This window comes from Dermacentor silvarum, chromosome 3 (genome assembly GCF_013339745.2).
Source record: "Dermacentor silvarum isolate Dsil-2018 chromosome 3, BIME_Dsil_1.4, whole genome shotgun sequence".
NCBI classification, from domain to species: Eukaryota; Metazoa; Arthropoda; class Arachnida; order Ixodida; family Ixodidae; genus Dermacentor; species Dermacentor silvarum.
The window spans coordinates 197,997,144-198,012,291 of record NC_051156.1 but is presented as its reverse complement, the minus strand read 5'-3'; the positions used below and the strand labels follow the sequence as shown (position 1 = coordinate 198,012,291).

At 50.0% G+C, this 15,148-nt stretch overlaps 1 protein-coding gene across 4 annotated transcripts in view; it reads left to right on the top strand.

Moving 5' to 3' along the window:
• LOC119446432 (mediator of RNA polymerase II transcription subunit 15) overlaps window positions 1–15,148 on the top strand; it is a 127,838-nt gene that overhangs the window by 39,868 nt on the left and 72,822 nt on the right. The window contains exon 1 of one of the 4 annotated variants that reach the window (XM_049664137.1): window positions 14,414–14,895. The exons of the other annotated variants lie outside the window; for them this stretch is intronic. Coding sequence (XP_049520094.1) covers window positions 14,730–14,895 — 166 coding nt within the window. The 5' untranslated portion in view covers window positions 14,414–14,729. Of the gene's footprint in view, window positions 1–14,413; window positions 14,896–15,148 lie in introns of those variants that run through there. 4 annotated transcript variants of the gene reach the window in all.

Below are 15,148 nucleotides of genomic sequence, written 5' to 3'. Positions count from 1 at the left end.
TCGCGCGTACGTAATTTCTTTTTTTTTTCTTTAACGCGAACAAACATTACGGCTGCTACTAAGCAGCGATCGCATGTTTGTGTATAGTACGTCATCTACCGTGTCCGTCTCGTTCTAACGCGCTGTTATCTTTCCTTCCTCTGTCTGCGACAAGTAGCCGATAATAGTAGGCCGGTTCCCGTTCATGATTAGCCGGCGCGACCAGCTTAGGCTGCACTGCGCGGAATTCGGTGAGACGCAAGAGAGAGCGCTATAGCGCCTGCGCCGTCACTCCTCACTATACCGAAGAGTCTGCGCTGTGCGGAAGCGCGTAAAACGTAACAAACAAAAGAATGCGTAGCCCCGGAAAAGAAAAAGAATGGAAGGAAATCGGAAGAGGTCAGGCCTCTTCAGTCGATGAGGGCAGTGCGGCTAGCCTCTGCTTTTCGGTCGGTGCCGAAATCACTGACGGCACGCCAATGGCGCCTCCTAAATACTGACTGTTGGGTTATACTTCGACCCTTATAAGTTTGGGAGCAGATCATCGACGTGCTTCTTTTCATCTCGCGGACTGTCGGAAAAGCCCATAAGGCGTGTTGCGATGTGTGTGTGTGTGTGTGTGTGTGTGTGTGTGTGTGTGTGTGTGTGTGTGTGTGTGTGTGTGTGTGTGTGTGTGTGTGTGTGTGTGTGTGTGTGTGTGTGTGTGTGTGTGTGTGTGTGTGTGTGTGTCAGTTCTCGAAGTTTATTGCTACGAGTGTGCTCGCTCGCTTCCCTTCGCACCGTTTATTTTTTGTTCTTATCCTTGCTTGGCCATGCCGAGCTAGGAGCCGGCGTTTGGATCTCTCAATATATAGAAAGCTCCTCCCTGTGTTCGTCGGGTTTTTGCCGTTACTTTCGAAGCTTCGACCGGCGTATAGACGGCGTCTGGGAAACTTTCGACGGTGATTGAATTATTGAAGGCAACGTTCTAGCGTTGTCTTCCCTATAGCGAAGGCGCGTACTTATTACTTCTTGTTTCTTTTTTTTTGTATCCTATAGTTGCCTCCTTGACTCTTCGCAGAGCTAAATAAAGTTGACGTGACGGGATCGTCGAGAATCTATAGTTGCGCCGTCGACGCTTGTTTTATACCGCGCGACCTGGGTTCTGTTTCAGGCGCATGGCGGGCGGTGTCTTTTGGAACGAGGTTCGGCGTGAGTCGCGCCTGACTCGCTGGCGCATGGTATATATATCGTAGAAACGTTCGCGTCTCAGAAAAGTATTGTACCGTCGTTAAACGCGCCACGTTGGCGTCGTATACGTCGTCGCTGGCATGCAAGTTCCGCGGGAGTCTGCGCTGGAATGTAATTCGTTTCGCATTGTGTGAGAGCGTTGCTTGCCACCGTGTCGTGCTCAACGTGAAATATGGCAAAAGCTTAGCGTTGTGACCGATCGTCGTCGCGAAAAAGCGGCGTGACAGAACAATGGGGGCACGAAGAATGCGAATCACCTCTCGATTTCCCGATCATACAGATTGTATATGGCTGAGCCGAAGTAATATAGAAGAAGGAACGTTTCTTTGTCGACATCGTGTGCATGCATATAAGACACCATCGTGTGTGCATTCACACGCACGCGCTTGCACAACGCACGTACACTCGCACGCACGCACGTCACCATAACTGAAGCACCCACCACGAGGAGATCTGCTTTAATCGATAAACCAACGGAACGCGCGTTCCTGTCGCCTTTGTGATTACAGCGGCGTCAACGTGCAGCTTTAAAGATGTGCGCGCCGGTACGGGTGACAAAACGCCGACGCAAATTCCGCTGACGCACATGTACTCCATGTGGTAGCCATTCTGAAGGCACATTCGAGTGGGCGAACGGGATCGCTCTCAGAACTCGTGTCGGTGGCAGCACAGCCGTGCTTCCACCCCACCGTCCATCGCGAGATCTTGCGACAGAGCAGTTTTCGAGCATATCGAGCACTCTTTTTTTTTTTTTCCCCGAACGTCGGAAGGCACGGCGAGATGCGTTTGCTTGCGAAAAAAAAAAAAGAGTCATCGTCGGCGAGTCTCATACATTGATGGAGATGCTGGCCGTGAGCAGCGGGTTCAGGGTTCGATTCTCTACTTTCCGCGGAGGCAACATTCCGATGTGGACGGAATGCCAAGATGGTCGTGCGCAGAGCTTTGGGTGCACGTTAAGGAACCCCATGGCTGATCGAAATTAATCCGCAGTCCTCTCCACAAAGGCGTTTCTCGCTGCCTCTGTGTTACTTTCGGACATTAACGTACACTAATCAGAAAGACGTGGAGGAAGAAAAAAAAAAAAAGAGAAGTCGCGGTCTCGCCCGAAAGGCGTAGATTTGACAGTGATAGCAAACTATTGGACTATTATTAAATGAGCTACGGTCCTTAGTTTTTTTTTTTCGGGGGGGGGGGGGCATGTATTAATTGCAATAAGCATCCGTTTACTAAAGGCTGATTCACACTAGGCCGACACGCCACCTATTTGGTCTGCCGACTGTTGGCAGCGTTTTCTTTCCTTTAAACCGTTGGCCACAGCGCTTTCCGTCCTGTAAACTGCTCGCGTCATCAGTTGGCTGACCAAAATCGTTCTCCTGTCGGCGTAGTGTCAATCAGCCTTAACTAAACAAGCGCCCAAAGACGTTCATAAACAGAGTTTATTCGATGAGCGCGAGCACTCGCTGTTACAACGCTAACTTGCTGAGGAGTGCCGGCAGCTGGTATACTACAGCGTGCGTGTTTGACCATAGCCTCCTCTATGACCATAGCCTCCTCTATACATGGTGGCGCCAATGTGCGTCGAGTGTTCGTGCACTTGCTATCGTAATAACCAAACAAACAATATCTGCAATAATAAGTGGGTTGTTGGCATGGCAAGTGAACCAAACAGTAGTTTATATTATACGGAAGCATCGCACTTCCTAACCTGACCTATAGCCTATACCTGTAGCCTAGCCTATTCCTGTCCTAGCCTATTCCTGTCCTAGTCCTAGCCTAGTCCTAGCCTAGCCTATTCCTGTCCTAGCCTATTCCTAGCCTATACCTGTAGCCTAGCCTAGCCTAGCTTATTCCGCCTAGATATTCCGCAACCACGTTCACTCAACTTCGCTGCACACGAAATTGAGAAATTGTTCCCATAATAACCCAAGCTAGATAGATGTACACCCATGAACGCGGAGAGATAAAATTGTCTGTATGGCGGGAGCTTTGGGGACTTCCTGGCCCGTGCACGCTCTGAGCTGAGAATAATCTCGCGCGGCACCAAAGAAAACGAGAAAGGCTTTGAGAACGACGACGCTGCGGTGTTGAGCCCAGCGTATGAAGCGAGTGGTTTACGAGGCGAGTAACCGGGCCTCCTCCGTACAAGGCGCGCAATAATAGTTGGTTTCTTTTATGACCTCGTGGGCTCATGGTGTTTGTACGGGGCAACGGCCTCCCGACTCATAAGTTGAGGTCATTAAGGTTAGCGAAGGAAAAAAAAAAATGCGTTAGGGCAGGATCGAGGCATTCGTCGTGTTTCGTCATAAAGGGAGGCCCATAATGCCGCAGTCTTATGGTCGCGCGACTTAAGTACTTCGTATGAACGTATTTTTCTTTCCGTATTATATATTTTTTAAATCTCGTGATGAACATTACGTGAAATGTACTTTCAGGGCTTTGTACTTCCAGCATGCTACTGTCTCCGCCGCCCATCAAACCTGGTTGTAGAGAAATTACATCCTGCGGTATCCGAGGAGTCAGGGAAGGTGACCTAGATTCTGAAATATGACCGAATTTACGACGTGCTTTATCAGTAGCTTTCCGTCGCGTATTGACGGCTGCGTCATGTTCGCGGTACACACACACGTTTTTTACCTTCTTTATTATTTGTCTAAAGAGTACTCACATACTCTTTAGTTGTAGAAACTTTGCCAGATACTTCTTACTCGTAAAATAATCGCGTTTAGGAACTACGAAGCTTGGGAAACACTTCTAATGTACCTTAATTTGATACTAAATCTGTCTCGAATTGCTAGACTTGACGTCATCGACATTATTGTGACGTCCCGAAACGGAGGAAGATCACCTAAAATCGTGTGGCTTGCAGGCTGCAGGTATACGGCAGGTACAACGGCCTGTCGTCGGAGGCCGTTGCTGCGACATTAAAGACATCCGGGATCTTGTCAGGGTTGAACCAGGGAGCGGTGGGCCGACTGGCATCGGGGGCCCACGGTAAAAACCACAAACGCTGGAGTGTATAGGGGACGAAGGATTTGGCTTTTTTTTTTTTTTTTTTTTGAAGTCTGAGAAACGCAGATCAAGATATTAGTTTTGAAGAAAGGCTAAGGAACATGAATGAAAAGGAATGGCCGGCTAAAGTGGACAAATATATTTACCTCAGAAACGCGGAGACGGAAATGGAGGAAGATGTCAAGAAAGTCGGCAACCATATACAGGGTGATTGAAAGTGGAAATAGATTGCAGTATTCATAAATAAGGAAGTTACAGAAACAGAGGCGGTAAATTGAATGCGAAGGATGAAAAAAAAATGCCGTGGAGATTTACGAAAACGACAGGGAAGAAATCAGGAGGGAAAACTTGTAGGATTTGAGGCCCGAGCTGGCGGCCGGAAGACAGAAACCTGCAGGAGCAGGTTTTCCGCCACAGGATGAGGCATGTGTGTGCTGCAAGAAAATAAAAAATAAAAGGATAAGGCCCGTAAACGACTCGGCACACGTTCCGGAAACGTTGTGTTTCAAAGAAGATGTAATGACTAACTGGTCAGCATTCGAGATAAGTACGAGACATTAGAGTATTGGTAGAAGAAAAGCAGGGAAGAAAATGATAGGACTGTATCGAGTCATTGCAAGTGTAGGTAATGGTAGCCTACACAGAATAATGATAAAGTATTTAAATGTGAAAGATCCACATCAGGGAGGCAAAAGGCTAGATGGCGATACATGTGGTAAACCCTGATTAAATAAAGCAATCTATGTGAGTATTTGTCCCCGGCCTGTTTTAAAGGATATGCCAATAAACATCATCGGCATTACCCACGTTGCCTCCAGGCACTTGCGTTCAAGGGCCCTGGTGAGGCAGTATTGCTGGTTGTTCTGGCTTTTTAAATCCGCCATCACTTTGTGGAGTCTTGTCTTGATCGTAACATACGTCATCGCATGAATGTTCATATTTGTAATACATATATATTTTAGCCTCTTTACAGCCGACGTTTATTGATGACATTGTACAGCCAGGTTTCATCGACAGTGCATGTCCCATTGGTGACTCGCTATCATAGTCCCTAGCGCTCTTTGGCCATGTCTGGCTCTAGCGGCCGGCAGTAACACTAACCAATCAACAATCAATCAATCATCAATCAATCAATCAATGACGGTGTCGATCGCTCCGATTCCAGGAACGCAGCGAACCACTGCGTACTGTGACGTAAGCGCTCTTCAATTGCCGTTGACTAGCCGCCTTCTCTAAGGTATGTCAAACATCAGGATTGGCTGGAATTTGCTCTTACGAGCAATTCTAGCGTATAAGAGCCTTTTCTATTTTTTAACGTGGGCCCCGATTCGTTGAAACAAGTATTCTAGTAAATTGTTCAGGACGCTCTGGCGCTTTCCACTATTCTTTTTCTGCACTTTAGACTGTGTGGACCTTCATTCAGCGCAGAAATTTAAATGAGGAGTCCAACTACGAACGTGTTTTGCAAACCGAATTACAGAGCCTGATCTATCGTCTCGTCCTGTGCATAGTTCATTGACCCCAGTCCACTGAACTGAGCATTACGGTTTGCACGGGGGAAAAAAAAGAAGGGAAAAAAAATAGGAAGTTCTGTTTTCTGATCGCCGAGTCACGTACGGTTATAGACTTCAGTGGGTCCCTCATCCGCGCTATTATTAAGCGAGTGATGGGGAGGGGGGGGGGGGGGGCGCGTAAGAGTCGAGAGTGACGGCTCGAACCACATGGAAGGCCCGCTTGACAGCGTCGGTACGACGCGCAGCTGTCGCCGTTGGACACGCTCTGTAACGAGAGTCGACCGTGACTCTGAAGGCAACATTGTCTCAGCGCCGCCGGTGGCGCTTCAGGACCTGCCCGTTAGCGGAGAACCGTGGTCAGGCGCGGGCCACGCTTATTTTTGGCGTATTCTGGGCTTTCCGTCGCCCGTCTTCCGCGCGTTCAGGAAGCCCGGTGAGACGGGAAACTGCATGGAGCGTATACCTTGGGCGTATTTTGGGCGTCGCGTCGCCCGACCTGGCCACGTTAATGTATTGCTCAATTGTCGCCACGATGTATAGGCAGGACCGAAATTTGTTTCGTGTATAGTTGTTACACCGATTGAAGGAGATATACTCGCTGATGTGTGTATATATCTATTCATTCCGGCTAGGGCTTAAAATGTCGAGGGACCGTCGTCGTGCCCAAAATATGTCGGAAATGCGCATCTCACGTGGCTCCGTGGAAACTGACTTTGGTGAAGAGAGCGAGAGAGAAAAATATGCTCCTACGCACATACGTAGTTGCGAAAACAACAGGGGAAAGGTATACATCGATTTCCACGTCAACGCATATCTGGTGCGGAGTCTCCTACGGTCTCGTTCGGTAACAATTCAAGCATGCTATATAGTACAAGTGCATGTATGGCTGGCTTGCTCTGCGCAACTGAGCGTGGATTCAGTTTGATACACATGGAGCCTTTCTCTCACTCTCTCCATCTCTCTCTCTCTCTCTCTCTGTGTTTATTTTTTTGTGTGTTTAGTGTGTGCGTAGTGTTAGCGTGTGTCTAGCGACACCGAATTGCTACGAAAGGTTCCCACACAGTGTGTTGCATGACCAATGAACACTGCCCTTAATGCTTCTCTTGCTTGTAAAGCGTAAGATTAATTTCTGCGCAGAGGTCTCATTCGGTCCTCGGTTCTGGCCGGCGCTTTAGGCTTGATAACGGTTCTTGCCCTTTGTAGGTCGAAATAAATTGCAGTGCGCCATCGTCTATCTGAGGACATGGCGTCAACGTTGCTTCGAAGAAATGGACGTGGTAATGCCATGTTCCGCCAAAAGGCAGAACTACTTTTCCTACCTATCTACTGGCGCAAGGGCCTCAGGCAGCGTGTCGTGTATTTCTTATTTCCTTTTGTACCAAGCAGCGAAATCTTATCAACAAATGCATTACCCCACCCCATATATATATATATATATATATATATATATATATATATATATGTGTGTGTGTGTGTGTGTGTGTGTGTGTGTGTGTGTGTGTGTGTGTGTGTGTGTGTGTGCCGTTGATATGACCTCCTTGTGAAATTTGAGCGGAAGACAGCCTGCCTATCGGTTCGAGCTGGAAAAAAAAAAAAGAAGCAAGCATACATGTTTCCATTAGTGTTGGCGCTCTCGCGGTATACGTGGGCGCCCCCCTGTGGGAGTGAAAAAAAATACATAAATAAAATTGGGAGCATCGATGTCGGCGTCTGTTGCCGGTTCTGTTTTCCGCCTTCACGGGTATAGCATATACACTCGCACACTGTCCCGCCAGGCAGACACCGTCCGTCGTACGCACATATCTCCGCTCTTCTTTCTGTTTTTCGTTTTTTTTTTCTTTTCTTTTTTACCGGCGTCTAATTGCCTTTTCTTGTCGCGGAAAGTGCACAGCGCCCGCGAGTGATGTCGCCCTGGTTGCTCCGCCGTCGTCTGGGTCACCTCACGGCTAGCAGACGACGGCGACAAGCTTATGAGGCCGGCCGCTCGTTTTCTTTTTGCAGACGACGAAGACGTTGCGGCTCGCGGAAGTGTGTGTGTGTGTGTGTGTGTGTGTGTGTGTGTGTGTGTGTGTGTGTGTGTGTGTGTGTGTGTGTGTGTGTGTGTGTGTGTGTGTGTGTGTGTGTGTGTGTGTGTGTGTGTGTGTGTGCGCGCACACGTATATAAGAAGAGCTCACGTGAATACATGTATGCAACGACGACGTCTGTGAACGCCGGCCTCTCTCTCTCGTGAGGCAACGTTGCCGACCTGCCGGACCTTGCGGAACTGGTTTGCGAACGCAGGCCTCCGTTCGTTTCGTCTGTTTGTGTCCGTCCGCGTTCTTCTGTTCCTGAGTCACGCTCGCTGGCGTTGGCATCTATCTAGACGACGACGTCGACGACGACGCTCGTATAGCTAGCTCTGTCGGCCAAGTATATGTAGATGCAAGCCCTTCGAGGCGCATAGTTCTCCGTAGGACGCCGTCTGGGCCGGGGCATATTCATGTCTCTATATGGCGAGAGAGCCGGCAGGGACCTCGCGGAAGCCCGAAATTTATTACTCGAGGTCGGGGAGTGGCCGCGTGTCCGTTTCTCGAGAAGGGACGCATAAGGGAAGGGATGGAAATGCCAACTGTCTATTCTTACGGGGTCGATCACATCATTTCTGGCGCATACCCGCCTGCCACGGTGGCTCAGTCGTTGAGGAGGGGGGGCTAGCACTTGCGTATTCGATGCCCGCCGGCCTCAGCCCTGACGCCATTCCGTTGAGGACGGAGTGCGAGAAGAGATAGGGGAAAAATGAAATCTTGTGTTTATAGTTTCGTAATCTATAAAGAACGTATATCGAAACTGGGGAACGGGTCGGGAGCGCTAACTATAACAACTGAGTGATTACCATACCAAAACGCGCATAAGAGACGGAAGAAACCTACAGTTCCCTTCTCTTCCTGGCTCATTACGTCGAACTTTATAGAGCTGCTCTCTTCGGGGATCTCGATTGGTCAGCAGGAAATATATCATTAATAATCAGCTTATTCTGCGTGCACTGCAGGACGAAGGCCTACTCCTGACATTTCCCGATTACCCCTGTCCTGCGCTGACTGATTCCATCTGTTACCTGCAAATTCTGTACACGTAGAAATCTATACACGTTGCATATTCGCGCACCAAGTTTGAATGCCAACGTATGGTTGCATTTCCAATACTCGTCGCGGGCTATATGCTGCATTCTTCTCCGGATGACAGCGTGGTAGTATAGTTTCATTGCACGCGTTTTCTCCTCCGGGGTGACTTGCAGCGTCCAGATTAAAAAAAGAAAGAAAACAAAGTCTGGAAAAGAAAGCAAAGTTTGGGCGTACTTCTTTTCCTCCAACGCGAGCCCGCTCTCTCTCTCTCTCTATTTCTCTCCAAATCTCGTCTGGCACGCGAGAAATGAGACGAGCGCAGCCGTCACAGCCAGCGCTAGCTCGATTCTGCATTCCCCGACACCTCCTCACCACCGACCACCATGTCCCCGCACGTTCCTGTAGCAGGGCGGTATATCGCGCGCAGTCAGTAATGCGGAATTCGGATCTACATGATACGCGCCGCATTCCTCCGCGCTGTATATATAGAGCCAAGTGCTTCGCGCATACCAGGCGCTTGAAGTTAGCCGCCACCTTCTTGTTCTTGATCCGTTCACAACTCCGTTGCTGTATGCGGGCAATGTCGTTGACGTGTGCCCATAACGCGTTATGAGATGTACCAGAAACTTCTGCTACAGCAGATGAACGATGGAGAGTTCTAGAAATAGCGTCTCCAAGCGGCGTAACGCACGCACAAAACTAAGAGTCCACTTGGGAGTTTTAGAAATAGGGGACCCCCCCTAAAGTTGGGGGACGCAAAACACCGGGCTTATACAAAAGAACGCGAAAGACGTACACGAAGCAGTTTGGGTTTCTTGGGCATCCGCAAAGCCGCTTGGGGTGGATCGCGCCACCTAACTTTGGGGCCCCTATTTCTAAAATTCCCTAATAGGGAGTTTCAAAAATAACGTACACAAAAGTTTTAGATTTTGCGCGTCCAAGCGCCACGCCCCTGCTTGCGTTAGTAAGTGCCCTTTTGCTTTCTTTTGTACACATTTTTTTTTGCATTCTTCTGTAAACCCGGCAGTTAGCGTCCCCAAACCTTGGGTGCGCAAAATTTAAAAATTCCTAATAAGGTATACAGATCCGGGTGACTGAATTTACGAAGCTATTCAAGGAGGTCCCCCTGCATATGAGAAGTCCTTCTGTATATTCAACCCAATATGTACCACCTTTGTAAATAATATAATAAACGTTATTTTGATTGATTTGATTTCGTTCGTAAGAACTATTTGCCGCTGACCGGCGACCTCGGGTAATAAGATGCCCCACATAACGACTGGGTGTCATCTTCTCTTACGAAACTGTTCTGGGGAAAGATCACGATCGTCGTGTGTTCAACTCCCGGATCGCGGCAGCCGCATTCTGATGGAGGGCGGCATTAGTGCGCTTCGGGTATGCAGTTGACCACGAAAGTTTACGGACTCTGCTTTCACGGCAAATGTGAATTTATGTTCTGCCGAGGCGAATATGGCGCTTCTAATTTAGTTGATCATGGTGTAGGGCGCACTCAGTGAAACATTCAATTGATCAGACTTCGCGGGGCCAACTTCGCTTTTTTGCAAATTCCACGTCCCGTAAACATTTGTGGCCGACTACGCATTGAGGAATTCGAGGTGGTAAAAAAGAAAAAAAAAAAAAAAAACCTATCGTAACCTTTTACTACGGCGTTTCTCAAAAGCACTTGTGATTTTGCACGTGTTAGTTCAACTCATCAATCATTCAACCGAACAATCAGTCAATCGACGTATACTCAAGGACGACTTGCAGTGTCAAATACACCTCTTTACAGCTTGGAGCATCGGTATGAAGGTGCCAGCCAATTACGTTCGCCCCTTTCCGTGACGTCATGGCGGTCGACGGGACGAAGTCCATTCAGTATCTGCGTCTCTCGAGGGCTGCATCGCGCGGCCTTGTGTGCGGCGCTCGCACCGAGTTCTTTAGAGCTCGGTCAGCCAGTATTTAGCGGACCACGCGAGTCAGCTTGACGCGCCCACTGCGCTGGCGGAAAAGTTTTGACCTAAACGCAGTGCCACCGCCACTCAAGCAGACTGTCGGACTTGACCACGACCTCAGAGATTTGCGCACCACGAACGCGTGCAGGTCTCGGAAGCCTTGTTCTGACTTCTGCGAATAGACTCTCAGCGTCGGAGAGCAGCTCGCTTCCTATCCGTTCGCGATTTCTCGGCGGCGTGCGCGCGTCCCACCTCTTTCTAGTTGGCTTCTTTCTTTCTTTCTTTCATTCGAGGAGGCGCGCCCACGTCGCCGTTTATATCCGCCATGTGCGCGCGCACGGGCGGGTTTTATTGTTTGTAAACAACGTCAGTTCTGAGAGAGAGAGAGAGAACACATGGCGAGAAAATGCGGGCCTCGCATCGTCGTTGTCGTTGCGAGCGGTTGGTTCATCTGGTCGCCCACACGTAGCCTCGTGCGAGGGGACGGACATCCGTGACCCAATTCCACGCGGCGTAGGTAGGGGTGTGTGCGCGCTTTTCGTTATAAAGAGATAAACAAAACCCGCATGTTCGTTATAGCGTTGAAGAGAAACGTTAAGCCCCGTAGGTTTAGATTACGCTCTCGTACGTAGTTGAAAACTAGGCCGGCTTTCCTTACCCGAAGGCCAGCCGTTAATCCACCCGTGCTTACCCTTTCGAAGCCAATGATTCCTGTAGGAATCGTAATGTACTGCAGAAAATATTGGACGTAGAGAGAGAGAGAGAGAAAATGAACAACGAAACTGTTTTCAGAAATGTGAGTGTAAGCAATGCTACTTAAAAATTTAAAGATTACGTTCACCAGAAGTGATAGTTCAGTAAACCTCGAATAGTTGGTACGTATTTTACATCTTAGAAAACACAGCACTAACTACGCGACAAAAAAAAAAAAAAAGTAAAAAGAAAATGAGCAGACAGGACAGCTCTCGTTATGACTGTTCCTTTTCTTCTTACTTTTTTGTCGTGTAGTTAGGGCTGTTTTTTGTAACGTGTACTACTTACAAAGCTTGACGGCTTTGTGCTGCATATATATACTATGATTCGTCATGAGATTTCGCAAATGTCCAGACATGTGTCGGATCGCACTGAGGACGGACCTCTGCGCTGTATCTTTTGAGCTTGCTGCCTGATGCATACTATCTGCCCTGGGCGGCAGAAAAATGGTCTTTAAATAATTTGTGGCCATATTTCACTCCATTATGATGGTGAATTGAGAAGTCCGAAGAACCACGTGTTCTTTATAACACATCGTGTTGGCATGGCAGTTCATGAGAGAGAGAGACAGAAAAAAAAAAAGGAAATTTGAATTCATTGCCTAAAACTCCACTGGGAGTTTTTCTGTATTTTCCCTTAAACTTGCCGTTCGGATGAACGCAACTTAAGCATTTCGCTTCATTAGAAAATTAAACCAGAAAGGGTTAAATTCCTGAAGAGACGCGGAAGTGGGTGGTGACGCCACATTGAAACACTCGCACTAGCTCTTAGGGACGATATAGAATTTGGATTGATTGGCAGCTAGTTTGCTGCGTCGGAACTTGCTTCTGCGACAGAGTAATTGACGCATAGAGACGAGTCACGCATAGAGGAGGCGAGACACAAGACTTCTGCGTTTTTACGCCGAAGAAAGAAACATCAACGAATGGCGGTAAACGCGCGAGCTCGTTCGTTTCGCGAAATACAAGAGCGGTTCCTGATACGCGCCGTGCCAACTCAATGACTTTGCTGATGAACCGGCAATAACAGCAATGACAGCCATTTGGGTGAGCTGTCTCGCTCCGGAATCGATCAACCGTCTTGGACGTGTACGTGAAAAATAAACGCTCCACATGTCTCGTGATCCACGAGCTTCGTTGCGCAAACGCCCATGTATCGACTCTGTTTCGTTTCATAACTCATGACTCCTCGTCCAGCTTTTCTTCTTGCGTTCTCGTCTGTCGCAGCATCAAAATTTCACGCTCGTGTATGGTGTATGTATAGTATGGCTCATTGGTAAATGGGACAACTTGTAGTGTATTCCGCCATCGATTACCGGTGAGATATGACACGCGTGAATGTTCTACAAATTATAACTCTTTCTTAAAAAAAAAAAAAAAACCGTAGATGCGTGGACGTGACGCATATCAGTATCCGTCTTCTCGTGAATTTTGAAGGAATGTTCCACGTGTGTTGGCTTCGGTACCTCACTTGTGTCATCCAGCCTGTGTGATCTACTTACGTTACAATATCTTAATCTAGCATTCCGCCTATATCTGCATTATCTCGTAATGTTACCGATGCCTGTGCACTTACAGCGTTTCATTACCCGCTTCACGAAAGCTTCACTTTACGTAGGTTCCATACCGTGCGTTGGAGCTACGTAATATTTCTTTTTCCAACCAGTACTTCAATAGTGTCCCGCTGATCTCCACCGCTAACGAGCTATGCGTTCCCGTCAGCTTTAAACCGCGGCCATTCTGGAAGATGGCCTGTTTTCTGGGTCTCAGTGGCTGGTTGGATATATCGTCATTCCATTACATTGTATACGATGCTCGGTGCTCACTAGCGCCACCCGTGATAGATGGAGAGGTGCGTCTTCGACACGCGTATTCTTCTCGTTGCGCTGCGCGTAGGAAGATGTGCTGCTGGTTATTGGTGAGGCGGGAAAGATTAGGAGGAGGGCTGAGATTAGCCTGGAGCTCCGAGGAGGAGATTGCCTGCGTGTACTCAGAGTGGAGGGATCGTACGTCAACAGACGCGCGCTAGCTCCCTGCACAGACACAGACACACACACGTGCAAATATGCGCGCGCGGACTCTCGAGAAACTGGGGTCGAAGGCCGTTGTTCTGTGCTCGTCGGACTGCATTCCGTCTATTTCTCGGGCAGCTGCATGCGGCTGCTGCTGCTGCTATAGTTTCTTCCACATCATCGTCTTTCTCGCCTTTCGGGGGACGCAGGCAACACGCACACTATACACACAAAACAGCAAAGAACCGCGGCGCTGGGAGACGAGGCTCTGTGTTGTTTCGCTTCATGGAAAAACAGAGACGCAGGCTCTCTCTCTCTCTCTCTCTCTCGAGAGAGAGAGAGAGAGCCGGCTTTGGTGTTTTTTTTATGCGCGCGTGAACGGCATAGCCGATGGTGTGGCGGCTGCGAGGGCGGCGAGGGCTGCTCGCGTGGTATTAAACCCCCGCCGCGGCATGTGCCGCTCGCGCTCGCTGATGTGTGAAACGGGGCACGCTCGATCAAACGGGCGTGGGCGTCATCGTTGTCATAGTCGTCGTCGCCATCACCCCTTTTGGCGTTGGCGGTGACCTTCCCCCGACACTCTCTTTTCTATACACACTCCTCGTCTCACCTCTCGCACGCCGCCGCCAGTACCACCAACAGGAATTCTGCTACCACGCACCACCACCACCACCGTCGTCGACGCGTGCGAGGTAGCGATGAAAAATGGGGCTGGCGAGAGAGAGAGAAGGCAGGCTGCTGCCGGCGGTGCGTCGAGGGGGGGGGGGGGGGAAGGGCGATGCCGTCGTAAGCGGTGGAAGGGATGCACAAGCAAACGGAAACGGGGCCGCGGCGTCAGGCCGGCTGGCGGGGCGAGCGCGCGGCGGCGTCGTCGGCGTATAGCGGGCGAGGAGGCGCGGTCTCTACGGCGAAGAGAGGAGGGCGGCTTCGGCGGCGCCGCCGGAGGCAGAAAGGCCCCGCCGCGTGCTGTCGTGGTCGCCGCGGCCGTCGTCGTGGAACGTCGACGGTTGTGGTGTGGTGGTGGTTGTCGTTCGCACAGCGCAGCGGCGGACGCTGGACCGGCTGCCGCCATGGGAGGACTACGCGGGCGGCGGTGCCGGCAGGCCGCCGTACGGCAGCGCACGGGGCGCCGCCGCCGCTCCGCCGCCTCCTCCTTCCTATCCGGCGAGACAGCTGATGATGCAGCAGCAGCAGCAACAACAACACCTCCATCAGCAGCAGCAGCAGCAGCAACATCAGCACCATCAGCAACAGCACCATCAGCAGCAGCACCGTTATGGCTCTCAGCACACTGCAGTCACCACGGGAGGCTACGAACCGACGCTGCTCAGCTTGCTCACGTGTACGTAAAAGTGCTGTGTTTTTCCCCGTGTCGTTGCGTATAGTATACATGCCGAAGGCCCTCTAAGCGCCGTGCTCGTGTTTCTTGCTGCTTGCGGTTGCCGCGGCGGCATGCGTCAGCAGCTGCTGGCGTGTGGTTTCTACCGTGCGTGTCTGTTGCGGCGGCGGCGCTTCGACGTCGTCGACGTCGTCCCTAGCGGAGCGAGCGAGCACGTGCTCCTTCGCATCTTGCGCCTGAGCGAGCGCGGAGCGCT